The sequence below is a fragment of the Taeniopygia guttata genome, chromosome 3, assembly GCF_048771995.1.
Source record: "Taeniopygia guttata chromosome 3, bTaeGut7.mat, whole genome shotgun sequence".
Taxonomy (NCBI): Eukaryota; Metazoa; Chordata; class Aves; order Passeriformes; family Estrildidae; genus Taeniopygia; species Taeniopygia guttata.
Genome location: NC_133027.1, coordinates 40,578,867 through 40,606,733, shown reverse-complemented (window position 1 = coordinate 40,606,733; position 27,867 = coordinate 40,578,867). Strand labels below are relative to the sequence as shown.

General features: G+C 36.9%; 1 protein-coding gene across 3 annotated transcripts in view; it reads right to left on the bottom strand.

Moving 5' to 3' along the window:
- Positions 1-377: 377 nt before the first annotated feature.
- Positions 378-27,867, bottom strand: part of FUT9 (fucosyltransferase 9) — a 144,922-nt gene continuing 117,432 nt past the window's right edge. The window contains exons 3-8 of one of the 3 annotated variants that reach the window (XR_012054969.1): positions 23,916-24,073; positions 23,401-23,453; positions 8,123-8,293; positions 7,820-8,006; positions 4,706-4,871; positions 378-667 (exon numbers count right to left, since the gene is read on the bottom strand). Coding sequence is in view for 1 of the 3 variants with exons in the window: in XM_072926675.1 (XP_072782776.1) it covers positions 664-667; positions 8,123-8,293; positions 23,401-23,453; positions 23,916-24,073 (386 nt within the window). In the remaining 2 variants the exon portion in view is untranslated. The remainder of the gene's footprint in view (positions 668-4,705; positions 4,872-7,819; positions 8,007-8,122; positions 8,294-23,400; positions 23,454-23,915; positions 24,074-27,867) is intronic. The other 2 variants (XR_012054968.1, XM_072926675.1) reach the window with 2 other exon arrangements.

Sequence of the window (27,867 nt, the reverse complement as noted above, 5' to 3'; positions counted from 1 at the left end):
GCATATCCTTTGGAGCTACCAGTCAATCCAGATGGGAAGGGGCTTGGATTTCTAACTGGAGTTAGCAGGGCTTTTTTTTTTTTTTTTTTTTTTTTTTTTTTTTTTTTAACACACCAGAAGTCTATGATGTACCTTAAAAACTCATGGGAACCTAGGCTTTTTTAGTGCAGAGGCTATATTTAATTTTGTTGGAAGTGTTGAACGCTAATAACTTGCTCCCGCACAATCTCATCAAAGATGAGATTGTTACCAAAAATCAGTAAAAATAAAACTCCTTAACACCAATGTAACATTAAGAAGCAGGCATTCTTTATTTATCTGGATGCATGAGGGGATATGTTCTCCAAAATATCATGCATACTGAGTGCAGAAAAAGCTTTTTTTTTTTTAATATATACTTTATTTTACATACATATTCATTGATTTTCCTTCTTCTGTACTGGGGGTCTCTTTCATGGTCCCTGGTGGTTGGTGACCCCAAAGTCATACTTGGCTGCTTGGTGAACTGGTGAAAATTTGGCATAACTGAGCTGGTTACTTTCCATTCTTCTTCTCAGTTAATGTTTAACATGATCCCACAGAATAAGCATTGTGTGGTTCCATAGGCCAGTGGTTTTTGAAGAATAAGCATTGTGTTAACCCAGCAGGTGTGCAGACAGTTCTTCATCTGGTAACAAGAACACAGAAGCAAATGTTACTAAGAAAACATGGAAAATTGTTGGGCTGAAAAATTATTTCTCTTGAAGCTATTAAATGCTCATTTGAAGTGAGGGAAGAGGAATTCACTTTTACCCCTCTGTTTATAAAATTGCTAATGTAAGACTTGTTCAAATTTGAATAACTCAATTTTTCTGTTCGATTTGAGAGCTGTTTAGTAATTACTATTATTCAGAAACACACATACAACCTGAGTCATCTACATTCTGAGCAGGGCCTGCATCCATCCTCAGCTGAAGTAGTTAACTCAGTGGGAATCCTAAGCCCTGTTCACAGCTTCTGTGGCCACAGAATAGTCCCTCTTTCTGTACTACATATATTGTGCTTCATACATATTTTAGTGTAATGTATCCTGCCTGAATAGACTCAGTTTACTGAGCAATTTACCAACCATCACCATTATTCAGCCTTCCACTCATCTTTGCATCAGTTGATACAACTTTATCAGCAGTAGTTTATGTTATTTCCATATCACTGTAGAAGATACTGATTAGTGTCACCTGTATTGTCATGCCCTACCACATTTCCATAGAAAACAGTCATAGGCCAGTATTTTAAAAGATTTTTATCACTGGATTATGCCAAGATGTTGGAATTAAAAGCTGATTTTGATAAGTATTACAGAGAGGTTTCTTAGATTTAGGAATGTGTAATGAAAACTAAAGACAACAGAATTGCATTCCAGGGTATTGATAAATCCACCTCTTAGGAACTGGGAGAGTCTACATGCAGATTTCTCACTTTTATTCAGGCTAAAAATTGGACTTCAACCCAAATTTCCCATATCCCAAATGTAATCTTTTACCTTACTGTAGTTATTCATAAAATGGTCTCAATACCTGTTTCTTGCTTTATGTATAGACTTAAATATTCTCTGATAGAGAAGGACTATATACTCTGTTGTGAAATGTTCTAAATTTGTAACATTTTTTACCACAAAATGCTAATGCTTTTTGCATTGCATTGTGTTTGTCATGGACAGGAAATACTTTCGTAGTCTGTTTTAGAAGAAGTGCTAAGCAATGCTCTCCACTGACTTTTGAAGGTTTATAAGTTGGATGATTAATTCATTGCTCATAAATACAGCTAAATTTCAGGTGTCAATGCGTAGCTATTCAATTATTCTTGTGCAGTTATCTTCATCAATCAAACCTGTAATTTCAACAAAAATGAAATCTTATTTGTTTGACAAGGCTGATTTTCATTCTAGCCATGCCAAGGGACATTAAGTATACTCTTATCATTTAATTCTCTCTTACCTGCATCTCACTCCAACCTTTTCATAACAGCAAAGGCAAGAGGAATGATTAAGAAATAATGAGCTACTTTATTAGATTAAATAGGAAACGTGATGCAATAAAGGCTGAAATTACTTAGAAAAGAATGCTGTGTAAGGAAAGAGACATGATTCTTTCATGGTCTCATCCACATTTTCTAAAACAATAGGAAAAAACCCCAAACAAACAAAACCCCACAACAAGCATGAAAAAGATCCTGTAAAGTATATTCATTTTTGGCAAAGAAATCTGGTCCAAAAATCGGGTTCAAAGACCAGCTGCATAAGAATAGTATCAAAGAGCATAAAAAGACCTCTTGTCTTGAATTTTCGTACTGGACTGATTAGAAGATTATTTTTCTTTGCCTTTGTTGTTAAGTGGTGATAAAGCATAAAGCAACACCTCAGTGACCCTTGGTTCTCAACATGACCTCAATTTTATTATGCTTTGATATGCAATAGTCCTTTGCTGATGTGATCCTGTGTAGCTCACATAATTGGGTTGCTCAGATGAATTAACTTCTTTCAATCGATTAGTAATCTAACCTGAAATAGATGACTCTAGTTACAGAGTTATCAAACATCAGAATACTTCAGTGACATTGCCTGACATCCTGCCATCCGACTTTTTAAAACAGTCCAGCTACTCATGCCTGTCCTGCGTTTCTGAGGCAATGCCTTGTCAAAAGTCTCTACACAACCAAAGAATCAAAGGGGAAAAGTTCTGTCATTCCTTAGAACTGTCTCACATTCTCCTGCACTAGTCTAAAATCATCAACTTGCACCATACCAGGAGGTATGGTGAAAATGTTGGTTTATTTATTTCAGCTAGAGGAGGCCAACTGCTACACAAAATGCATTTTCTGGTTTTATGTTGATGATTTTAAGAAATAATCCATTAGGAATGCCTAATCACTTATTTTTGTCAAATTTGGAATATTACTGCAGTTCAGAATTAACCTGGGTCTCCTCTGTCAGTGAAATTTCATAGCACCTGTCCATTAGGTGGTTAGAGTCCTGCCTCCAGGCTTTCTGTAATCTCTGTTGCCCAGATGGATTGTAACTCCCATGGTGCCTTAGAGCAGCCTTTGATCGAAACATATGAAGAATCACAAGTGTCAGTGCACTGTGAAAGATGAAGTCCTGACGCTGAGCACTGCTTATGAAGTAGATTATGAACTAGAGGTAGTACAGCTCCTGTGAGACCATGTGGGATGGCAGATAATCCAATTTAATGTCAAACTGACTCATAACACAATATTTAGCTATTTGTGAATCAGGGATTTTATGAACTTTTTGATGAGAAAAAATCCTCAATATTTTGACATTAATTTGGAAGAAGAAATTGCTTTGCTAAAGGATTAGAAATTCAAACTTTTGCTTCCATTATTTTTGCAGTATAATGTGATACTTCACAGGCTACAAAACCTTGCTGAAAAGACAATCTGAGTCACAGACTACCTTAGATCATCTTATTCCTGCCTTCTCTATCATCCCACTAATTTTTTTTAACATTGTATTCCTCTTACTACTTAAGGGATGAATTTTTCAGACATTAAGAGTCATGCTTTCCTTCCTTTCCTTCTTACTTTTACAAAAAAGTCTTTGGTCAGTGAAAGTAACACAACCATATTTGAAACATTTTTAAGGGGAATTAACAGTCTAGGTAGAGAATATAGTTTTTACCTTATTTCAAAGATAATCTGGTCCAAATTTCATCCGAAACGACTACATCTCTCTTACTTTCTAACTAATAACTCAATGGGAAACTAGGCTTCTGTGGGAATTCCCAATTCAAATGATAAATGAGCTACTGTTTTACAGAAAAAAAAAAAAAAATTAATACAACATAATCACAGAGAAAGGGTCCAAAAAAGTCTAAAGAGCTTTGCTGCAAGATAATGAGTGTCAAAAAGTGATAACTCATGCTGTCAACAAGTAACATTAACAGCTCCTGTTTAACGAATAGCAACTTGAGCTGGAGTGTGACATTCTAGAGATTAAAAAGTTTAACACTTGTACAGTCTGCTTTTGTAAGTGGACTGCAATTTGCAGTTTTGACTTCTGGGTCAGACTTAAGCTAAAAGGACAAAGGTTTCTAACAACGGTAGCGTTCTATGGTTTGGCATAAGAAAGGGAAAACACCCTTCCTTTAAAATGAGCCTGCCATTGAAGCTTCACTCAAAAATTTCAAGTATTAAATAAAAGAAGTTGTTTTTTCATTGGGAAAATGAAGCATTTGGATTTTCCTCTAATTTTATTGTAAAAAAGTAGAAATTAGATAATTCCATCATCTAGCATATGTGAAGCTTCATGCTTCCTGAGAGTATTATATATTTTTTAGGTATTTCTATCCAGATTCCACACAGAAAATGCTTAGTTGTCAGCTGCTCTTGGTTGCCCCTACAAAAAAACCACACAATCTCTGTGGCCAATTTTAACTAAATTTGACAGACAGATAAAGATGTGAAACAAATACCCTATAGCTGTGAAATAGAAAGATAGGAAGGAAGTGAACAGAGTAGTTCTCCAGTAAAGGAAAGGGAAAAGCCACAGATGAATTTTATTAACGACACCAAAGGATCTACATGGGACAAATAAGTAGGAATGAACTGCAGGAAAATCCTTTATCAGAATTCATGTTTTCAGAACATGTTGGGTCATCCAAGAACAGTCATAGAATCATGGTAAACTACTAGGTTCATACCTCACCTTTCTGGCTTCAGGTTTGTCTTGACATGGAAAGACATGGAAATATTTTATTCAGGGACAACACTTAGGAATTTTCTGTATGGTTTTCCTAGTTGTTTTTGCAGCTCTCCAAGGCCAAGGAGTGAGCCAGGATGTATTGTGTGTCCTGGTCTGTGGCTGGGTATTACTGGGGGAAGGAACAAGGGAAGGAGCTGGGGGTCTGCATGGCAAAAGCACCACTCTGAAAGAGATCCCTGTGGTTACAAACAAATGTTACCATGCCTATAATTTTAAAAGCCTCGTAAAATGTGAAACTTTTCCCAACAAGTGCCTGACAGGATGACACTTGCTCAGCAGCTGCTGTCTCAGGCACTGAGATTTGAGCTTCCAAGGCTCATTGTAAAAACATCAAGGTATTTTATCCCATCTAAATTGTCCTATCTATTATCTTTTCGCACTACACATTTCTATGGCTGTAGGTATATCTCCCCTGAATGAAGAACCACAGATGGAAACAGAGCTGAAATTAAAGCTCCCATGAAAATAAAAAAAGCAGTTGGAGACCATATCCTTATTTTGAAAAAAATCAAAATAACAAACTAACCGCCACATGAATCCCTGTGTATCATGTTCTGTCAGTCTCCTGTCTGTGTCTTCCCATATGGAAAGCAAGTTGAGTTAGGCTTCCCTCTGTGATATTTTACATAAAGCATTTGGGACTCCATCTAGTAAGAAGCTCGTTTTAGCAGGGGCTGAGGTCATTCACCACCTTAGTGAATCAGATCTCTGGTTCTGCTACCACCTTTTACTCTGGGAAAATGCAAGAGTAAAATTGTTTAATAATCTGCTATTTTAGGCCTGTTCAAATGGAAATCTTGAAAATTTAAAAATAATCTATTTTTTTAATTAAATTTGCACCTATTCTCACATTTTAACCTGAGTAACTAAACTGAGATTTTGTCACACAGTGCCACTTTTTTTTTTTTTTTTTTTTTTTTTTTAACTTGGATTCACATTAAGAAAGCAATAGAGCTCAGTCTGGACAGGCAATATTTGAGCTATTTCTACTGATTGTTGTGTTTTCTGTAAGAGGTGAGAAAATGTCCTAACATAAGAGACATATTTATTTAACAGTATGAAAATTACCTGCACATGGTCAGACAGCATCTGCCCTCTCAAGTACATATTATTCTGAGGTACATAAAGCAGCCTTATAAATGATTCTGTGTGCTAAATTATTTTACATTCTAATTCTTTAATGGGATATATAAAGTCCTGCACCTGGGAAGGAATAGGTCATGTCCCAGTGTAGGCTGGCAGCTGACCAGATGGAGATCAGCTCTCCAGGAAAGAGATAAAAATCTTGCATAACAGCTTGAACATGAGACAGGAATGTGCCCGTGTACCGAGGAGGGCCAACAGCCTTGGCACTGCCAGGAGGAGGGAGGCAATCTTTTCCCTCTACTTAGCTCTGGAGTGTTGTGTCCATGTGTGCCTCCACAGAGCAAGAGACAGGCAGGAGAGATCCAGAAAGAAGTAACAAAGATGATTGAGATTGCCAGATCTTTCAACCGGGGGCTGGTCAGCCCCGAGGAAGGGATGTATCTGGGCAATGAGTGTAAATACTTGATGGGACAGTGTTATAGGTCAAAGCCAGACTCTTCTCAGTGGTGCTCAGAGGCACTGGGGCACAAAGTGAAACAAGGTGGTTCTATGTAAATGTAAGGAAAATGTCTTTTACATCACGTCTGGGTGATGCTGGCAATCAAAGCATGCAACTCTTTCATCCAGACCTGGTGACTATGAAGGTAGAGCACAAAGGAGCTATTAGTTATTGCAGGGGCTTCTTAGAGAAAGGTCTTGGTTGTACAGGAAAAGAATGAGACACCTCTGAAAAAATATATATATATAATTGCTTGGGTATCTAATATTGCCCTTGCACGTTGGGCATCCTTCTCCTCTGTTGCATTTAGCTGTATTTGAACAGGCTTGTGGGAAATCTCTCCACCAGAATTTAAACTGGCCATAGTAGGGATGTCAGGGTCCCATCTTCTGACTGCAGCCATGCAGTTCCCATGTTTGTCTCTGGTGCTGCTGGTGCTTGGGAAGTTGTAAGGGTTAGGGAGACAGGGAGGGGAATCAGGAGTGCTGCAACTTCCTGATTTAAATCAGCTAGAAATGCACTTGAATACAATGCCCTAACCCTTTAAAGTCGTGTTCAGTTGTATGTCAGTCTGAACAATAAAATTTGACAGCAATAAAGACTGAGCAGGCAGGAAAGCTGACACATGATGTAAAGCCAGTCATAGTCCTTCTTATAAACTGTCATTGCATGTGGGTATGAGGAATGAACCAAGTATTATTTTCCTTCAGCTGCTTCTGACCTCTCCCTGCCTTTCTGTTGAGGATTTTCCCATCCCTAGTTCTCTCACAGCACTTGTATACTTTATAGCTAAGCCATGCTTGCTTATATATAAAAATGAACTGTAATGCAATGCAATATACAATTTTATTTCTAATCTCTAAGATAAATTACTCACAAATATTGAGGTTTGTTTTTTTTTTTTTTTTGCATTGTTTGATTAGCACAAAGAGGAAATATGAACTCTTAAAAGAAATAGGCAGTGAACTTACATGTATATCTTCCAGCTACTTTTTTATATTTTAACTTTGGTATCTTCGTAAAATAAAATCTCACTTTCTCTAGAGCAAGATGAACTTGATTTTACTGTAGGGTCATTGGTTTTTGCAGAATTCATGCACTGAGATTCGCATTGCAGAAGCAGACCAAGATAAACAAAGCTTTTATTACCATGAAAAGAAAGGCTATAATCTCTTGTCTCTTTTCTTATGCATTGAGAACTAAATCGTCACAATCCCTGCTTCACAGTAAGGGAATATTTTATATTTATACAATATATATATCATATATATATATTAAATATATATATAAAAATATATATATATTATATATATATATAATATATATACTATAACTATTATAAAATAGTTATATTTTGCTGTTGACAGAAGTTTCCCTTGTAAGGATTTCCTATGGATTTTTTCCTTCATTTCAACATCTAATATGGGATGAATTGCATTTCAGTGGAAATGGGAAATGTCTCATCTACTTACCTTGTCCTCATCCCAACCCTCAAGCATGTCAGAAGTTAATATCCTTGAACTTTTGCCTCTTTGTTAAGTTTGGTAGAAACTGGCCTCTAAGTTGAAATTTTTTCAAGGTTAGGTACACAGATGAACACATAGAGAAGAGATCACAGAAGCCTCTTCCTCTGAAAATGAAGCTGAGAGATGGATGAACCTTGATGCAAAGGGAAAACCCACTCTTAGATACTGATCATTAAGACTGGAATAATCCTAATGTCAATGTGATAATTATTATGAGAGCTTTGAGAGGAAGGAATTCAAAATACCTACCTAAAGAAGAGAACTCTAGGATGGGCTACCTCTGGTTGCAAACCATTCTGTGAGTAAAAGTCAAATGAGAAAGTGGCCGAAAGTATTTCCTTCATTCTTTGGTAGAATTTCACAGGAAGACAAAATATAGTGAGAGAGACTTCTGAGGCTGGATTTCTCCCACTTTGTTTCCTGTGAAGGAAAATGACACTTTATTTACAGTCTTGTCAAATCACTTCAGATTACCTAGATATATGAGTGTATATGGCTTTTGGTGTAAGACAATCTTTCCCACTCATGTCAATCTATGCACATGCACAGTCAGTCTTACATATAAGAGTGTGGTAGGTGTTTGTATGCCAGATATTGTCAGTGACAGATTGCCATTAAAGACTGACAAAGCAAAATGATGATTAAGAGCAACAAAGAATATGTTGGCTCATTCTCTTTTAAGCTAAAATGTTTGATGTTTTGTGAATTTTCAGTTTGTCTTGTTATTGAATTTTTCATTAGTAATAACACTAAATTCAATACAGTTTTCAGGCATATATTTAATGAGATATCCTAGTGGTGTTCTCTCTACAGTGTCAACCATGGGATGGAACTACAGATCCTTATTTCTTATGATATGCCCAACCATGTGAAATTAGCACTGAAAAAACAAATTTGATTAGTCATTTATGATCACAGGAAAGTGAATCCTTATCTATAAGATATTGACCTCAAGTTGCCTTCATCTAGATTCTCCTATATTTTCTTAAAAAGATGAGTATCTGTAACTCCAGGGAGATAAAAGTCAAATTTCAAAACTTTGTAATGTAGTAGTTTAATATAAACTAAAAAGATATACTTAACATCTTAAATACAAGCTTAACAGACATTATTCTTCCTATGGAATCGGTAACACTACTGAGACACTGTATCATACCTTCTCTGAAGTTGTAATGAAGCTGTGGGATAGATCTCATGAGCTATTCTTGACAGACAGCCACCATCTGGAAATTTGCCAGAGTTTTTTCAGTTTACTTACCTGATGGACTTCAGCTTTTAGTTTCCTTCTCTTTGGAGCACAATTCCTCTGAAATAATGGACTAATGGAAGCTGAGGATCTATTCCTGCTGCCAGCAATTTTTGAAATGTTCTTTCCCATGAGGAGAAAAAGAATAATTTTACAACTTGTGTGTGTTTGTGTGTGTGTGTGTGTGTGTGTGCGCGCGCGCGCGCGCGCGCGTGTGTGTGTGTGTGTGTGTGTGTGTGTGTGTGTGCGCTTTTGTGGTCTGTTAAGTGTATTGAATCCTTCTCAGACTGACGTCAGCTTGTGCCTTTTAACTTAGAAGTCCCTGTTTTGGACACATAATGAAACAAATCCTGTTCCTGTATTTCATGTATGCTTCACATTGTGAACCAAAGTATGGTAAATTGCTACGGTCTGGTGATTGTTTAAAAGAATGCATTACTGATTTAAAAGCAAATGCTAAAGTAGACCTGAAGGAGAAAGGATAAGGTTTGGGCAGATTCTCTAGTTTCTTTCATCTCCAGGTTACCTCTCCTTCAAGCTTCAAAAATGCCATTGAAACGCACCCAGAAAACTGATGCTTGAGTAAGGATAATGCAATCTCTGAGATCTCTTCTGCTGCTCAGACAATGCTAGGCTGAAAAGCAGTTTCCTTTGTTGTAAATATCTCAACAGACAAACCAATTAGAAACACAGAGAGAAGCAGAAACGTTTAACAATGATGCAATCAGGAGATTAACTGACAAGTGATGTCAATTCCTTGCTAAAGGTCAGAAATGCTGCCACCTTTGAAACCTTTAGCTCATACTTCAAACTTAAAAAGTGAAGAGTTGTTCACAAAGGCCCTGAGAGGGCTTTAAATCCTCTGAGTCTCCTGAAGCTCTTGTTGAACTCCAGAGGCAGAGGAAGGTAAGGTGTCATCCTGCTTGCTTGGCATGGCCAGACCTGCAATCCAACAGGGATCCATCTGGGCGGGTTGTTATGCAGACAGAGTGACTAACTTATCTTTCCCATACCATGCGATTTCTCTGAGTCAGAATGAACTTTAACAGTCTGGCCGTGAAACAAGGCAGAGGTTTGGGCCAGCTGCTTCCGCTGGGGGGGTGGCTCACCTTTACTCATCTGCAACCTATGAGTTTATTAATGGATCCAAATATAACCAGTGAACCTCTGTGACAGATGGTGAATCATATCTTACTTCCAGTGCACAAATTAACATTTTACAAGGTTTTTCAAAACACTGTTGACTTTAGCAAGTGAAACATAATAACAAGGACTTTCTGAAGTCTGATGCTGTAAGTTTGGATACATTGAAAATTCATTATCTGAGTAAAAATCTAGAATTATTGTGCCATTAACAAAGACATTGCAAGCTGCCATTTTAGAACGATGTATAGTTTATGATGTTGAAACTGCTACCACAGAGAAGTCACAATGATTTGCCTTGAAGACGATTTATGATTCATGACTCTAGAAAATATAATTTCTCTCACATAGCTTGTTGAAAATCAGTTTTCTTGGCATTTGGTTTCATGATGGAAGAGTATCTCCTAGTCCTCAAAATTTTAATCTGGAACCTCCTAAACACGCCTTTGATTTAATAATAGATTAAATATTCCAATTGTTAGTTATGCTTTCAGCCCATTTTTATTTTTCCATATGATGTTTAAGCAACATTACCAAAACATGGTAATGCACAATGCCCTAGATAGGATGTCAGTCACTGAGGGGAGCTTAAGTTACATATCTAAGCATGAGTGTTAATTAGGGGATGCAGTAAATAAATGTAAATGCAAATGTAATGAAAATGCCTTGCAGCATTTTCTCTCCCCCTGAAAAAAATTGCATTTGCACAATAGGAACAATACACACAGACTGAGCCCATAGCAGATATTCAAACCACAAGGCACAAGTTATATAGAGCTACTATAGTTTTATTATGTCTTTTCTCCATTCATGTCACATGTGGGATAATGCTCATCATTGTAATCTCTCATACTGGAACAGCAGCCTGCTAAATTTGAATACCAGTGAGAACAGAGAACAACTGCACATTCTTACCCTTCCCTCACTTCTTTTTCCAGCTGCAGGTGGGAGGATCTTTCTCTTGGACATGGAGAAGTTGCTTGATGAGATTTAGAGTATTTTTCTTCAACTGAACTATTTCTTTGTCTGAGACACTGAGATGCTTTCATGAACTGGTGATATGTGAAGTTTGGAAGAAGCATAGAGAATGTTAAGTATTGTTGTATTTAAATAAAGCAACTCAGGAAAAAAATGTAGTTGAATGGTGCAAAGCTTTTCAGCCCCTCTCTTTGTCTTACGTCCAAAATACGAAAATTCAAATTCTAGCAATGGTCTTGGAAATCTCATTGCTTTGCAGAGCAAGAAATCCTAGCAGAACCAGAGCACATTGCACATGGTCTGTAACATGAGGAGCACCCAAGAAATTCTCCTGAATTTCTGCATTCCCTTTCCTCTGTAGAACTACACCTATGCCAAGGTGTCAGGATACTGAGGAAAGGATGAGATCTGACCTAAGGCAGTTGTGTGCTGCTATTAGTAAACAAGAAGTAATGACAGAATATGTACAGACTTTCATGGATTACAGTGTAATTACACTAAGCAGATATAAAAGTAATTAACTGGTAAACTGCTATGCTGTTTGGAAGACAGAAAAGCCATATATTTATCTCATAATCACACAGATACCACATGAAAATTAATTGCCATGTAATTATACGATCAGCATTTGCCATGTTCAAACAGAATTTGTGCCCCTTTAATTTGAAGTGCCACTTCATTTTAAAATATTAAATTACTAAACCTCCTGTGACTGTGATCTAAATCTAGAGAAGTAATCACTGTGTGTGGTAAAGCATGTAAGAAAAAAAGTCACTGAATGCTGAATGACCCAGTTCACTTTTTACATGCAGAAGGAAAAACATTAATTCTGGCTGATGGAATTTCATGGTGTCCCTCTTTTGGATTATTTTTTCATGTGCTCTTTAAAATATTTCTGTTTTGACAGACCTAAAGGTTTAATCTAGCCTAGCTCAAGACAGCAATTAAGTGTATGCTCAAACTCAGCTAATCTGCTTGAAGACAGGAGGTTTAGAACATACTGTAAGGTCAGGGCAGGATTCAGTGCTGTGTGGCACAGAAGTAAATCATGACTCTGAGTTTATGTTTTTTTCAGAGGTAGTGCAGTGATTTTCAGCATTATTGGCAAAATTTAATATGATGTTCTAAAAAGACAATTCAGGTTTTGACTGACCCTGGGTTACTCCTGCCAGAACAGCACAAGAAACAGAAGAAAGGGGACAGAGGTGGATGGGGGAGTCAAGAAGAAATCCTGGGGAAACTGGCTTGCTGTTTCAATTGAGACAACAGGGATGGCAATGGTAGAGCACAGGGGTTGAAGATTTTATAGAGACTGGAGCACCATAAGCAGCAGCCTTCATGTCTCAGCCTCTCCTGGATGGCAGCAGCAAAGCTGATTTTTTTCAGGACTCTGGAGAAGCTGTGGTGAGCAGTGAGCCATATCCAGGTCACTTTCAGCAGTGTGCTCCTTGGGACATCTGTCTGCTTTGGGTCTTGGGTCTGCTCTGTTTGTATGAAGTGAGAGATATTTCTGCTTCACATTAGAACAGTACAGTTGCTTTGTATGTGAGGTCCTGGGCAGTGGCCTGTTACCCTGCCCTAGCACTGGAAAGCAGAGGCTGCTTTTGGGATTGAGAGGGAAAACTAGGCTGTTGTTTTCTGGTGTCACTGTAGTCTAGTTGCTCTGGGAATGTGTTTATTGTAAGAATATCTTCCTTATGGTTATTTGTCAGACCATCAGATATCATGCATATTTTCAAGTTGATAATAAATGATCTTTTATCTACACTTCAGGTGATAAGACAAAATGACTTTGCCTGCCCTCAAAAAAAAAACCAAAACTTTGGAAGTTAGTAGAGTAGAAGCACAGAGCAAATAATTGACTTGGATCAAATAAAAACTAATGAAGTGGAAAAGTCTGCAACAATATTATCTTTGAAACTTTATAAGGCTTCCTCCTACTACTCACTGTTTTCATACCTAGTTCAAGTGGCAGGTTCCATCAGTGCTTGTCACTTATGAACATTTGTATATTGCTCTGTACAGGTGAGAGAGATTTTGATGAATTCACACAATGCAATCAGCAGAGAATGAGGAGGGTGCCTTTCCACAATCCTGAGGCAAAAATGCAAAGATTCATCTCTGATTGATTATTCCTTCAAGGCAAGGTCATTGCTGACCTCTCTTCAAAATTTACATCATCCACAGCAACTGGAGGGCAAGTGTAAGATGTACAGAAAATCCACACCAGGATCTGTATGATATGGTTGGCTACTCCCAAACTCTATTGATCTTTGGGAGTTGAAATTCCAGGTCTTGATCTGAAACCTGCTACTTTTAGTAAATTCAAAAATCAAAGTCTAGTGTGGACTGTCTTTTTCCAGAGCCAGCTAGAAGCAGTATTATCCCTGAAGCTCCGTCAGGATATAGTTCACTTAACATTTTGCCTTATTTTTAAGGCAAAACTTATATTTAACTTATATTTTTCTTTACTGTCTCTTTTTCTTGGACATATCTTTTGACCATTTTTTCTAGTTTGGTTGTATATTATAGAAATGTAAATGGTTTTATTCATCATTCTTTAAGGAGCTTATGAAGACATCTATTCAAACACATGGATAGGTCATAATTTTTGTGCTGACAGCATGAAAGGAGGTACAGTGCTGGGCAAGAAAGCTAAACTTTGTATAGATATTCATAGTTTTATATTTTTAAAAATAGAAAGAATGAAAGACATAACACACACCACCAAGAAGTTCTGAGCATATAAATACAGAGTGTCTTTTACCCTCTACTTTTTTAACTCAGAGTCTTGCAATCTCTGCATTCAATACTGTCCTGTCAAATGAGATTAATTTTTCATGCTGGCAACTAATGAGCATGGAAGATCAAATCCTTAAATAAAATCAATAACTTTACTTGAGTTAGACCAAAGTTAATTGATTTTGCTTACTACTTGTGGTCCCAAACTCTCCTAGCTCTCAGTGAGGCGTTTGTCTAAATAAGGCTTGTTGTGTGTCCTCCTTTGCCTTTTCACCATGTAAATTATTCTCTGCTCTGAAATTTTAAGTTAAGAAACCACTAATTTCTTCTGCCTTTCTACATTGGATGAAAGAATACTGTGTTTAAAAAATCAAAATGCCACTCATTAGTCATCAATAGACTGAGAAAACGGCTTCCAATTAGCTCTAACCATGAGCAATGAGTGGGATAGAATGAATTCTTTAGAATGACATTGTGGATTTTAAATATAAACACTTGTTTACTCAAGAAGTACTCTGGGATTTATCAGCATGACAGTTTCTTTAGGTATTCTAACTGCTGGGAGATTATTTGTTTGCTTTGTTCTATTTCTCACAAGCTGATAAAGGGGTAGAAGCTGTTCACATTTTTTTTTATTCAGTTAGGGTGGCCATATTTGTCCTCTAGTTGTACTGATAGAAACCAAAGAAATAGCCAATGGGGAGTTATGGTAGATTTACAGCAGTACAAAGACCAGAACTGAGTGTATGATGGTGCATCTGTATTTGTACATCTAGGGAAAGGCATTTATTAAATGGTGTACAGTATGAACCAGAATATTCACATACTGATAATGAACTAAAAGATGTGGAACTACTTTTAAGTCTTCTTGCTGTTTATTGCAGCTAAGCTCAGTTGCAAATCTTTGAACATATAAAAAATGAAGAATTTTGAATCACCTATCCTATTTTCAAAATACCATTCAAAATATGCCATGGTTTAATGCAGACAACAACCAAGTCCCACAGAGCTGCTCTCTCACTTCTCTGATGGTGGGATGGGGGCAGAGTCAGAAGAATAAAAACAAGAGAAATTGGGGAATGAGATAAAGACAGTTTACAGCTAAAGCAAAAGCTGCACATTCAAGCGAATCAAAACCGGGAATTTATTCATCACTTTTCATGGGCTGGCAGCCGTTCAGCCATCCCCAGGAAAGCAAGACTCTACATTGCTTTCATTACATTACTTATAACAGTTACTTGGGAAGACAAATGCCATCACCTTGGAGGTCACACCCTTCCTTTTTCCTTTTTTAGCTTTATATGCTGAGTGTGACACCCTGTGGTACTCAATGCTACCTGTTATGAAGGAAATTGACTCCACTCCAGGCAAAATGAGCACAAAATGAAATTTGAATAAGCATGTAGATTGAGATAAGATAAAAATGAAGAGAGGTATATATTTTAATATTCTTGATTGATCAAATCCATACTAATGAAGGTGAAACAATCTGATACGATCTGCTATTTATATGTCAACATGGCCATACTATATGGAATTGATGTGAGATGCTGAAAAACCTCGCTGGAACTCAGCCTTATCAAAAGTGAACAGCAGGAAGTGGTGTGTTTTTCCAGGATCATATAGAAGCTTTCTTTGCAAACAACACTTGTTTCCTTGAAGTTCTTCTGCCCAAGTCACTAATACTTGGTAGGACACCTACATAAATTCACAGGATTTCCACATGAAGATGTATTTAACACATTACTGTGTATCAATGAAATCAGAACATTTATTTCCATAATTCTTAATGTTAAGGCCATTATTAAGATTGAAAAACTTTGTTACTGTATTTTGAAATGCAAAATGAGAATTATATTCCCAATTTTGCTTGGTTTCTGTTTTCTTCTCTAGACTTTCTGAGCATAGGATAGGAACTGTGGGTCATAAAAATACCATCTGCTGAGACAAAGACACAGACTACATAATTTCTGAGAAGGTGGTACAGCTGCCAGTACTTCCACTGTGTAATGTGTTGCAATTAAGGATATGTGGTTGAAAATGCTATATAGCCTTCTGGTGCTTTTTCCTCAGAAAGGATAAGAGAAAATTTTCACTTACAATTACATTAAGTTTTTCACTTAAAATTGTTTTGAAGACTTCTGTTTCTAGAGCTGAAATGCATCAGAATTCTTATACATTCATGATATGTTCCTGACACTGATTTTATGAAACCCCGTTCTGATGCCTCTTAAAACTTTAAACAAAAACACAGGAACAAAATTACATCAGACAGGAAAGTAATATTAATACTAAGGAAATATGTATATCTAGAACGACATTCAGGATAATATTGTTACTGAAGATTGTGCTCTAATTTCTCACAGCAGCTTCAGATAGTTATTAACCTAATACTCATGTTAAGGATTGTATCTGCAGAGCACTTTGACACTCAAATGTTTGTCCTTGTGGGGCATATGGCTCCACGGGAAGGAAATGCAAGACCCTTTTTTGGCACAACGGAAGGAGTCAGTGTGAAACTGAACCTTTCATCTCCAAATCACTTCATAAACAAAACCAGACACTGTAAATATCACTACCCCCATTTCAATAGATGAGGAGAATATAATTTACTTTAACACTGTCATGAGTCATTCTGAGCAATTTCAGGATGCTCAGTTTCAATTTCTTTGCTCTTGACAAAAATAACACAGTGATGAACAGACTGCTATTACAGCCTCTTGTTCGTAATTATTTCAAGCTACAGTCTATTTGCATTGGACAATGTGTGTAGGTATAGTAAAAAACGTGTGAAGGTAGGGCAGCACATGTCTTATGTGGTATTCATGCACATGTAAAACTGAGGGAGGATTAGATAGATATATAAATTATTTGTCCTTTGTTGGAAGCTTAAATTTTCATACTCACAATGTTAGTTATTTAATCTGGATAGTTAGTGCTATGGTTGTACAAACTGGTAATTTTAACTTCATGTATATTTATTTAGTTGTTATTAAAAATAATTAACAATAGTAGGCAGATAGGATTTCAAATCCAGTGACAACAGCATAACTGTCATAATAAAAATGCACAGATGATATCACTGCAGAAAAAAACGACCCATACAGAAGAGTTTAATAGTTTTCTTTATTATTTATTGACACATGTATGCAGGTTCTTTAACCTCATTGTCTTTCCAAAACACAGTCAATGTATCTTGCATTTCAATAGAGTTCTTATATTATAAATTTGGAAAATAAAAACAAGGAATATATTTTTGCAATCATTCTGTATTGTAATTATTTCAGGTTTTCTGGTAACGATTCGTGCTTGCACAATTTGTTGAACAGTAACAAATTGTAGTAAACAAATTAGTAAATCTAATACTAGATTAACTCATTGAGCTAGCCAGACACGTAAGAGCTAAATTAGAAAGTTTGATATAATACAACATCTACTACTGTTTTGTTTTTGGCTTGGGGTTTAGTTGTTTGTGTGTGGGTGTTTTTACTTGTTGTTTTTTTGTTTAGTTTTTTTTCATATCAGTAAATAATTGCAGTAACACAAAGTTGCTCTTGAAAAATATGTGACTTTACTTGCTTTATTCCAGGCCACTTCTATGCCATTATTCACTGGGTAATTTTCAAAAGCTGAGCTGGGTATATTCTCCTTTATCTGGATTTATTAAGATGAAACTACTTTTTTTTTAAGAATTTGAGTCTATTTGAGAAGAATGTTTACTGCAATAACAAGATGACTCGTAGAGTGAAAAGACAAATGGATGAAAAAGCCTGGCATACCTGTTGAACACATTTTTTTTCTGAGTAAGTGGAGTGCCTCATAAGCAAGAGAGGCTGAGTGTGATTTCATTCAGCATAGTTAGAATTCATGACAGGTTCCCTTTAAAACACCAGATCTCTGTTGGCAGTTCTGGCTTCATTCTAGGCCTCAATTTCCTTTTTACAAAGGCACAATTCCCATCATGGTTCCATAAGGAAAGTTTTAACAATATTTTTGACTGCTTGACATGGCAACAAATGATGGGATTTTTATTCTTTGAAAGGATTTTTCTTACATCTAGATCAGAAAAAAAGTGTGTAAGGAAACTGCATGGTAGCACGATGAGGTCTAAAGGTTTCAGCAACATTAGAGTTTGAATCCCACATAAGTAATCAGACTACAAGTCAATCACTCGGGTCACACAGAGTTAAAACATACCAGACAGAGAAACAAAAGCTTCAAAGATTTTCGGGATTTCTAAGAAGACTTGTGGTTGTCACTTGTATAGACATCTTCACATTCAAGCTGTACAAACTAATAATTCAAAAAGAAACTGTAAAAATATAAAAATATAAAAAAAGAAAAGAAAAGAAAAGAAAATGTCCAAAAGCAATACTTATACTCTCAGACATATAATAATCTTGGATGTTTCATCAAGGAAGTTTTAACCACAGTAATCTTGCATGTGTATATTAGAGAGACAGGAAATATGATTCACTGTAAGCGATGAAGAATTCACTGAATATTTATATTTAAGCATTATGGTAATATTTTTTTCCCTGCCAGTATAATACAGTTGCTTTGGAGTAGAAGGCTTTAAAGGTAAAGTTATATGATAAAATTCCACTAAAATCTTGAGCCATATCACCAGTATATTATATATATATCCTGAATATAAATTATTCCATTAGTACTATATATATATAATAAATATTATATATGAAATATTCCATTAATACTGCAGCAGAAGTCTTGTAATACAGGTGTTCATCTCTATAGAGAAATCTCTATAGAGATTTCACTAGAACCATAATTAATGTATAGCCAGTTGTAAGAGAGTCTGCAGTAGCCCTTCACTCTTTCAGTCTGGAGACATCATAGCAAAATAGGAATACCTGATAAAAATATAGGGTTTACATGTTAACCTACAGTAGAACACAGAAACTGACATAGCTGGCAAGATCATGCGGCAATCTCTCTACCCAATCCACTGGCCTAAGTCAATGGAGCCCAAAGCTTCAAAGTTCATGCAGACACTAAACAAATCTGTGCCATATTTCAAAAATCATTCTGCCTCTTGAGATACCTCCTGCAAAACCACTGCAGAATGTTCCCCTAGGTTAGCAATATTGATAAATGCAGACTTGGACATCAGTCTGGTAATGTAAAGACAGCCCTTGTACTCAGATAGAATAAATACAAAGAAGACAGTGATTTTGATTTTGTTTTTGTGGAAAAACTTGTCTGCAGTACAAGTTCTGTATTTGCATGTGTGAGGCTCTGTACGACAGCTATGGCCCTGAGTTTGAGCTCCAGGTAGGATTTTGAAATCTCAGTAAGAGCCTGTAGCCTGAAATTCTGGCTAATAGCGTCAGACCATAAATATTTATAAACATATACTTGTGGAGAGTTGTTTTTATACTTTTACAGAAGCTTGTTTCACCTGTACTCTAAGTCAACAACATACTCGCCAGCTTTGAACTGAAAGCACCGTGCCTGGAGTAATACAGTAAGCCTTGCTCAGAGCAAAGAGCTGCCTAAGGAAACGATGGGAATTCTGGATGAGACCTTGCTTGCATTCTGCCAGCTCCAAGTATGAGCAGAACAAGCTCAGGGCTGTCTGCAAAAGATCTGGTAGATCCTGAAAATAAGCATATTACAAGATCTTCACTGAAAACTTAAATAATGGCCAACTTCTCAGTTTTGGGAGCAAGGGTGAGACCAAACTGTGTTTGAGAAAAGTAGCTGTGAGCTAGTATTTTCACTTAATTTTGGAGTGCTTGTATATAGGCCCAGTGCTGCATCCTAGAGGGTGAAGACAGCCTAGGTATACTTGAGGGTATTGTTATGGTTTGGTCTCAGCTGCCAACTCAGCTCTGTGCAGCTGCTGGTGAAATGAGGGAGCAGAACTGGAAGGGTAAAAGTGAGAAAACTCATGAGCTGAGATAAAAACAGTTTAACAGGTAAAGCAAAAGCCATGCAAAAAAGCAAAGCAAAACAAGGAATTAATTCAAAATTTTCCATTGATAGACAGGTGTTCAGCCATCCCCAGGGAAGCAGGGCCCCATCAAGCATAACAGTGACTTGGAAAGACAAACACCATCATTCCAAATGTCCCCTACCCCTTCCTTTCTCCCCACATTTATAAGCTGAGCATGACACCATATGTTAATGGATATGCCTGTAGTCAGCTGGGGTCAGCTGTCTCAGCTGCGCCCATTCCCAATTTCTTGTGCACCTCCAGCCTCCTCACTTATCGGTGCTGGGATCCGCCACTCGGGAAGAATGATGCTCTGATTTCAGTGATTTTAAAAGGCTAATTAATGACTTTATTATACTATATTATACAATAACTATATTACACTAACAAGAACTATCACTAACTAAACCAACCAGCAAACGCGTGACTCTCTCCTGAGAGTCCTGACACACACGTGGATCCAACTGGTCAATGAATCCAAACAACCATCACCAGAATCCAATCAAGCAATCACCTTGCGTAAACAATCTCCATACCACATTCCACATGGGCACAAACACAGAAGCAGTGAATGAGATAGTAATTATTTTTATTCTCTTTGCTTCTCTCACAGCTTCTCTCAGGAGAAATCCTGAGAAAGCTAAGTCTCTCTTTCTTCAGAGGGCATGTGAATACCACACTCACTGGTGGGATGGGGTGAAAAGCAGAAAATGCCTCGACTCTGCAAGAACTGCTCAGCAATAAAGAAAGCATTCCTGTCTTATCAACACTTTTTCCAGTACAAATTCAAAATATAGGCTCATAATAGCTGCTATGAGGACAATTAACTCAATTCCAGTCAAAACTAGCTCACTACAGTGGTGAAGAGTTTTGGTTTAACAAGCATAATTTTTCCAATATTTTCAAGTTTTTATATATCCCAATTTTATTTTAGTGTGGAAGGTCTTTTGGGGAAGTAACAATATATATCTGTCTTTGTGTGCATATTCAATGTATGTGTTTGTTCTTATTCTTAGATGCTTCAGGAGAAAAATAGTGTATGCATTAGAATAACAGAGGGGAACTCAAACACAGACACTGGAGGCAGAAGGCGTAATATTTTTAAGAGTGTAAGGTGAAGGTAAAACTAACTTCCTGATCTAAATTCTGATAGTCCATTATTTGCATCATTCATCAAATATTCTCTTTCTGCATGCAGAAATCATGTGGGAAGAAATTATGAAATCCTTAATTTTTTAGCCAAGAAAACTGTGAGAAAAATCAGTTATTCCTGAGCGGATTCAGACCAGCAAACCATGCTTGTTATCTGTTTTTTCCCCCAAATTCTATGGGATATTAGCATGCTGAATGCAGATTTCTGGCACAATTAGGTCCTGCTGTGCAGAGAAGTGCAGCACAGGGGGGTTGACCCTTATCTCTTCACTCCACCCTCCACCCTGCATTAGCGCAGGGCAGTGCATGGCAGGGCAAGGCAGAGTCTGTGTGACTCTGGTGCAGATGTGGCATCTCCCAAGGACTGAATTCTCATTCCCCGAGTCTGAAGAGTCAGACTGCTGTGCTCCTGGGGCAGTACAACTGCACACTGCTCTCTATTCAGGGCTCACAATAAATTGACAGTCTCACCCCCAAAAATGCTGGATTTTCTCAAAGTAAGAAAAGTGCCACTGGAGAAAAGAGGGACACATTTCAAAGCCTTGTAAATAGCTTAGCTCTGTTAAACTTGACTGCTAACATGAATTCAGGATTTTGATATTTTGGCAGAAATGAGCCTTGAGGTTCAGCCATAGTGAGTTCATTGTTACTGTTATTTTCTCTCCAGGTTTCACAGCAGGGAGAAAAGAAATGGCTGTGAAATCTTCTTAGCTATCTGAAAACCATCTGTATTTTCTTAATGAATGCTGCACTCCTCTTGGAACCATAAAATATGCAATATTGTATGTTGACTCTAAACCAAATTGTGCGGAATTGAAACTTTGCATATACACTGAACTTTCCTTTATTTAACAGATTCTCCTGTGAAATCTACCAACATGATATTAATCATTTAGCAGCTGCTACAAGAAGGAGCTCTTAGAAGCTTTGACTTAATGTCTTGCACTGGAGTAATTACTAGGCTACAGGCGCTTGATTCTATGTAGGGAGGAATTCTGAATTTTGGCTCATTACTTTTTATGATGACTATGTCCTTTAGTGTAAACTTGTAAGCAGCTTGTCTATACTATAGCTATAAAACACAAGGATGGGGGTGGAAATATTATTATATGTGCAGCCTAGCAGAAACCTTTGAAATCCTTTGAGGAAACTTTCAAATAGTACCAAATGTTAATACAGAATAGAAGTAAAATATGCAGCTGAGTTTCAAAAAAGAAGATGGATATTTCATAAGTGTCCCAGAAGACCTATGAAATGTCAAAGCTTATAAGCCATTAAGTATTAGGCTGCTTTGATTCTGAATTCAGAATTGGTATGCTTTAATTTTTGCATTATCATTAACACAATTATGCAATACACTGAGGTTTCACAGAGCATTTTAAAAACCAAAATAGCATGAAATGTTGTTGGGGGTTAAGAGACAGGCTGTGCCAGAGAATCTCCTCTTCTCTCACCAAAATAGTTCACACTTCATTATATGAATATTGTGGGATCTGGGACAGGTTCACAGCTCCTCAGAGTTGTGCACATCCAAGCTACAACCTCACTCCGTCGGCAAAGGAGACAGGCATGAACCACATTTATATATCTGCCTGACCCTGGTTTCCATTAAATGAAGGTTTGAACTACTGAGGTGAAGACCCATGGTGCATTTTCCCACATTCTCCAGTTTGGACAATGAGGGATCAGGGCTGAGAAAGGTGCCACAAACATATCTGCACTGTGAGCTAGATGGCCAAGGAAACAAATAACTTATTATAAGTCCAATTAAATTCTTTGCTGTATGTACCTAACACTTGCTTGACCTCATCCACTCATTACTTGAAGAAATGGGATAGAATAATTTGACTTTATAATCTATAAACTGCTGAGTTTATAAGAAACCACCAGCTATAAATCATGTATGGGAAAGAAAAACTTATCTAAAATAAGTATTGTAATAAAAAACTGTCAGGGACCATTAACTTCAGGCATTTTTACTGCTCTGTGAATGCTGCAATTAGGCATCTGCTTAACTTTGAAACATTAAATAGTCCCAGATTAAATGAACTAACTGTTTGCATATTCGACACTTTAAACTCTTTGCAAAACTACCACCACTGTGGAGACTGTAGACTGCTGCTTTTGACTATTGCTTTTTCTTATGTAATTAAATGAAACTTTTCCTATTCATTTGTATTCCTCCACATGTGACCATGTCTTGGAGGAAATGCCACATTTGCATCTACATAAGTGGAAGGTATGGAAATTAGGACATCTTACAATACCTCTGTGTAACAGGACTTTCAATTCTTGAAGAGACCTTACCTTTGAACTTGGAGAAGCTGGGGTCCAGCTGAGGAAGCTCCACAGGGATGTTCCTGTATTAAAGCATCACAAAGAATGAAAAAGAAAATGAGCCACAGGTTCCCTGCTTAACTATTTGACACTGATGGTCAATAAAGCAGTAAGAAAAAACTGTGGCAAGAACCCTTTTGCTGCCTAGCAGTTCCTCCTCATTTTCTTTCTCCTGACTGTTCAGTCTTGAGTTCTCTCACAGAGTAAAATGCATGAAAATCAGACAGAAATCCCTGCCACACAGGACAAAGCCCACAGCATTCCAGAAAAGAACACAATGGAATTTTTGAGGACAAATGAGTGAGCTTTTTGCCAGGGAATAAAAACATTGTTTGATGTGAGGAGTGGGCAAGAGGCATCTGTGAATGTTTTTTGGCTAGCAGAAAGGTTATGTGACAATATGCACTTTAGGGCTAGGATCCTGCCTCATCTCAGTGCCCATTGTGTCTAGGCACAAGAACTGATAGCATACGTGGACCTCAAACCTTGATGCTTAGTGGTCCAATCTCATGCTGGCTCTCATTCAGAGCAGGGCCTGTCCAGTGCCTCTCCTGCTGCTGGTCATACAGTCCACAGTAGCTGCAGAAGAGGAGGTGCCTCAATACAGCTTTAGGAGGTGTGTTCATCTCCATGGTGACTTCACCTGAAAAGAAAACTGCATTAGACAAAAATAAATTTCTGCTGTTGAGTACCCTCTGGATTTTCTGACACACAACTTTCCAATTAGCCATGATGGTGTTTGCAGAATTGGGAGCTATTTCACTCTGTGTCTCCCTGGAATTTCATACCAGTTCTTAAAAGGAGGACTTGCAAAGAAAACCTGAATGTTTTGTGAAACTTAACTTTCATCACAGACTCCAACATACAAGGATTAATCTCTTAAGTGAAACCCTGTGTAGACAGGAGATCTATTTAGAATTACCCACCATGTTTATAACATTCTAGTATATATAAGATGGGGAACTGTGTCTTGGGATGTTGTTTAGACCATGCTTTCACTTCTTGTAATGCACTGGTTATCCAATAATATCAGGTGCTTGATGGTGGATAGGATTACTTACAGGCTCTGTTTTTGAAAGCAGGAAGCAGTTACTTAGCTTGCTTATGTGTGGGTACTGAAAGTGAAATGAAAAGCAACTGGTAGTGACAGTAGTTCAGACTGAACCAGAAAATAGCATGAAATGAGGCCTTGTTGACTTTGCTGTTTGAATTAGCCTTTCCTTTTTGCTATTAGGACCTTGCCATTAGCAGTAGGGGTATTGGTGCAAACCTAATGATCTCTCTAAGACCACACAAGGGGCCCCTTTGGAGTTGGATTTTGTATCTCATAGTGATTCCATATCTTTTCTGTAGAGTTCAGAAATCCTGAGCATTCAGTGAAGCTAATTGCAACCTGCACCTTTCTCTAACCCACAGGCACCCATGTAGCAGACTGAGGGAGAGATTTACTTCCACATGCTAGCAAGGATTTAATCTTGTGATGTGTTGGATGTCTGTATCTCATCTCAAAGTCAATCAAAGTTGAAGACACTCAGGCTTCAAAAAGACTGAAAAAATAGAAAATAATGTCTCCCATAAAGGGAAAAGAATCTCCATATTAGTCTTAATGTTGCTTGTTTCTGGAGTTAGCAATTCTTTTGAAAGGACACTGGTGTTGTTTTTTGCAATATCTAATTTATGGGTTTTTTGTAATATCTAATTTGTATCTACTCCCTCTTGCCCTTTTAGCAATTCATTTGTAAATACTCCTGCTAACAGTATAGCACTTTGAAGTGGGGCCAAAACAAAAGATAGGAATTAAATTGGGCCCATTCAAAACTATTGATGTCGTTCTCAAGGCTGCCTCTGCAGTTAAGATGATTCAGTTATTAAGTCAGCTGTAAGATTTCTGCCCATAAAATATCAGGTAAAATTCTATCATACCCATTAATTGCTTTTTTTTTTTTCCTCTCAATTCACAACAACTGCAAAGCCAGACTGTTTTTGGAACTCCAATGTTTTATTCATAAATGCACTTTTAAAACAACGAGAAGCTTTAAATGCTGCTAAAGCAAAAATCATTCAAGTTAGAAGCAGCTATAACTACTTCCTTTCAACCAAAATAATTAAATAGGGATTACAGTATTATTTATTTTAATGTAGTTGGAATGATCTTTCTCCACATACAGTTATTCCCTACTGATTACCTTTATTTTAAGTTAAAGAAGAACAAGAAGAAAAAATAAAAGTCAAGTGTCCATCAGGCAGCTTTGCTTTGCATAGACTTCAGAGCACAGAGAATGAAATAGAAACCATCTCTGCAAGAAAAATGCTTAATACTTTAAGAGTGAAGTACACAAAAATCAACTGCTCTGTGTTTATTGCCTCATATGCCATACGAAGGATATTGCCACTCAAACTTTTTAAATAGCTCTTCAAAATGGGATTGTTCTGTTTAGCTTGCAGCTGTTTGCAGTTTTATAAGTCTGGAGGAAATGTACAAATTATGGACAGATTTGTACCCATTCAGCTTTGTATCTCAAAGATGTTTTAGAGATCAAACCAGTGTAAAAAAAATCAGCTAGGAAGAATAAACTTAGAAAGCTTTGACTTTGCCTTACAAAAATGGTACAGGACATCAGCTAGGTTTCCTATTTATCACCATTAATTTATTTGAATATAAGTTCTGAAAACTCAGTGGTTTTTGGTTAGAATTTAAACACAGAACCTGGATAATAACGTTAGGTGACCTTTTACCAGTGATTATATAACAATGGCAGAGATCAGTTCTATAAAACTCAGTGCAGGTCCTGGAAGAGATACTTGAATGATTTCAGCCACTGGAAGTAGAGTATTTTGGTTATCACAATCCCTTCCTGCATTTTTTCTAGTATCCCTAGTAATAGTTCACATTGACTTTCAAATTCCATGCTGCGTTTGTCTGAGATCCCAAGCAAAATTCCAACCCCATTCTATCTAGAGTATGTGATTTAGCGTCAAGGTGAAACAGAAAAATGTTTCATTTTGTAATAACTTCTCTCAGCCTAGACTTAAACTTTATATTTGTAATTGTGGTTTATCCTAGTTTCCAAATAGCCCTCAGGTATAACTAGCCATTTCGTGTTTACCCTTCAAAACTAACAAGGAGAAAACTGTTTGCATCTGGATTCTAGGCCTTGCTCCAGAAAATTAACATTTCCACAGAAAATCTTCCTCTACAATTTACTCTGTGTTTTACATACACCATAATCCTTTTCCCTCCCTTTACACTCATTAATGCTCTTTGCACACTAAAACAGTTCTTTGATTATTCAAGACTGAAAAGTCTGTGCAAATAAAAATGATGTTATTTCATGCTGGACTTCTAAGGTAGTATATGCTTAATCCAATTTATCTACCCAAGATTTAGATATTTATATAAAGAAATTATTTATATATTTTTATTTTATATGTTCAGCCATTTACCTAAACTTCATTTACAGTTAGTGGAGAGACACAGGCATCCTCAATTATATATTGGTCTTAAATATCTAAAATACATATCCTATTAGTCATTTCATGGAGATAATTGAAAAGAGAGAGCCTAGGTGTCAAGACTTTCATGTTAAACTATATGCCCAAACTTAAGATAGCTGAACTTGGGTGATATAAAACAAATTTACTATAAATCTAGTTGGTTCCTTTGTGCTCATTCCAGCAGTGAGCCTACTGGTCCCTGTACATTACCAAATTACTTCCTCCTTTTTTTTTTTTTTTTTTCTTTTCTTTTCTTCTAAGCCAAATCAGTTTGTGTAAACATATATCCAGCTAATCTTTTGCTGGATATTGAGATGGGAGGCAGTCAAATTCACCGCAGATGATATAAGTGACGATGTGCTAGAATACTTAACTTGCTGTAAAATAACATGAAATAGTAATGGGTTTAAAAAAAGAGATCTCTTCAGGGCTGCTTAGATCTACTTAGCTGTTTCATACTGCTTATAAACTAGATTTTTTATTTTTGAGCTCTTTTATTTCAGAAATCATTGATATCTCAATACCCTTAAGAAATCTTGTGTGCAGAACAAATGCATAGACTACCATAACAGACACTGGGCTGGCCCTCTATTATTTTCATTGAAATTAAATGGAAATAGATTAATAAAAATGCAAGAGTCTAGACAGCACAATACAAACCAGTAAAAGTATTTACGTTTTATTTCCCCCTCTCTTGAAGTACTTTTTCCATTTAATTCTTATGTTTTTTCTAGCTGAATCCATAAATTGACCACAGGAAATTTTATGGATTGTGAATTTCTAGGTAATGTCTTATTTGCTTTGCACTTCCCTGATAGTTGTTTCTTTTTGAACCTCTCAGGCTTTCAATAATTTTCACTCCCATCTTTTATTTAATAAAACCCAATTTCCCAGTGTTGCTTCCTTCTGTTGATAGTTCTAGAAGAACAGAGAAATTCTGTC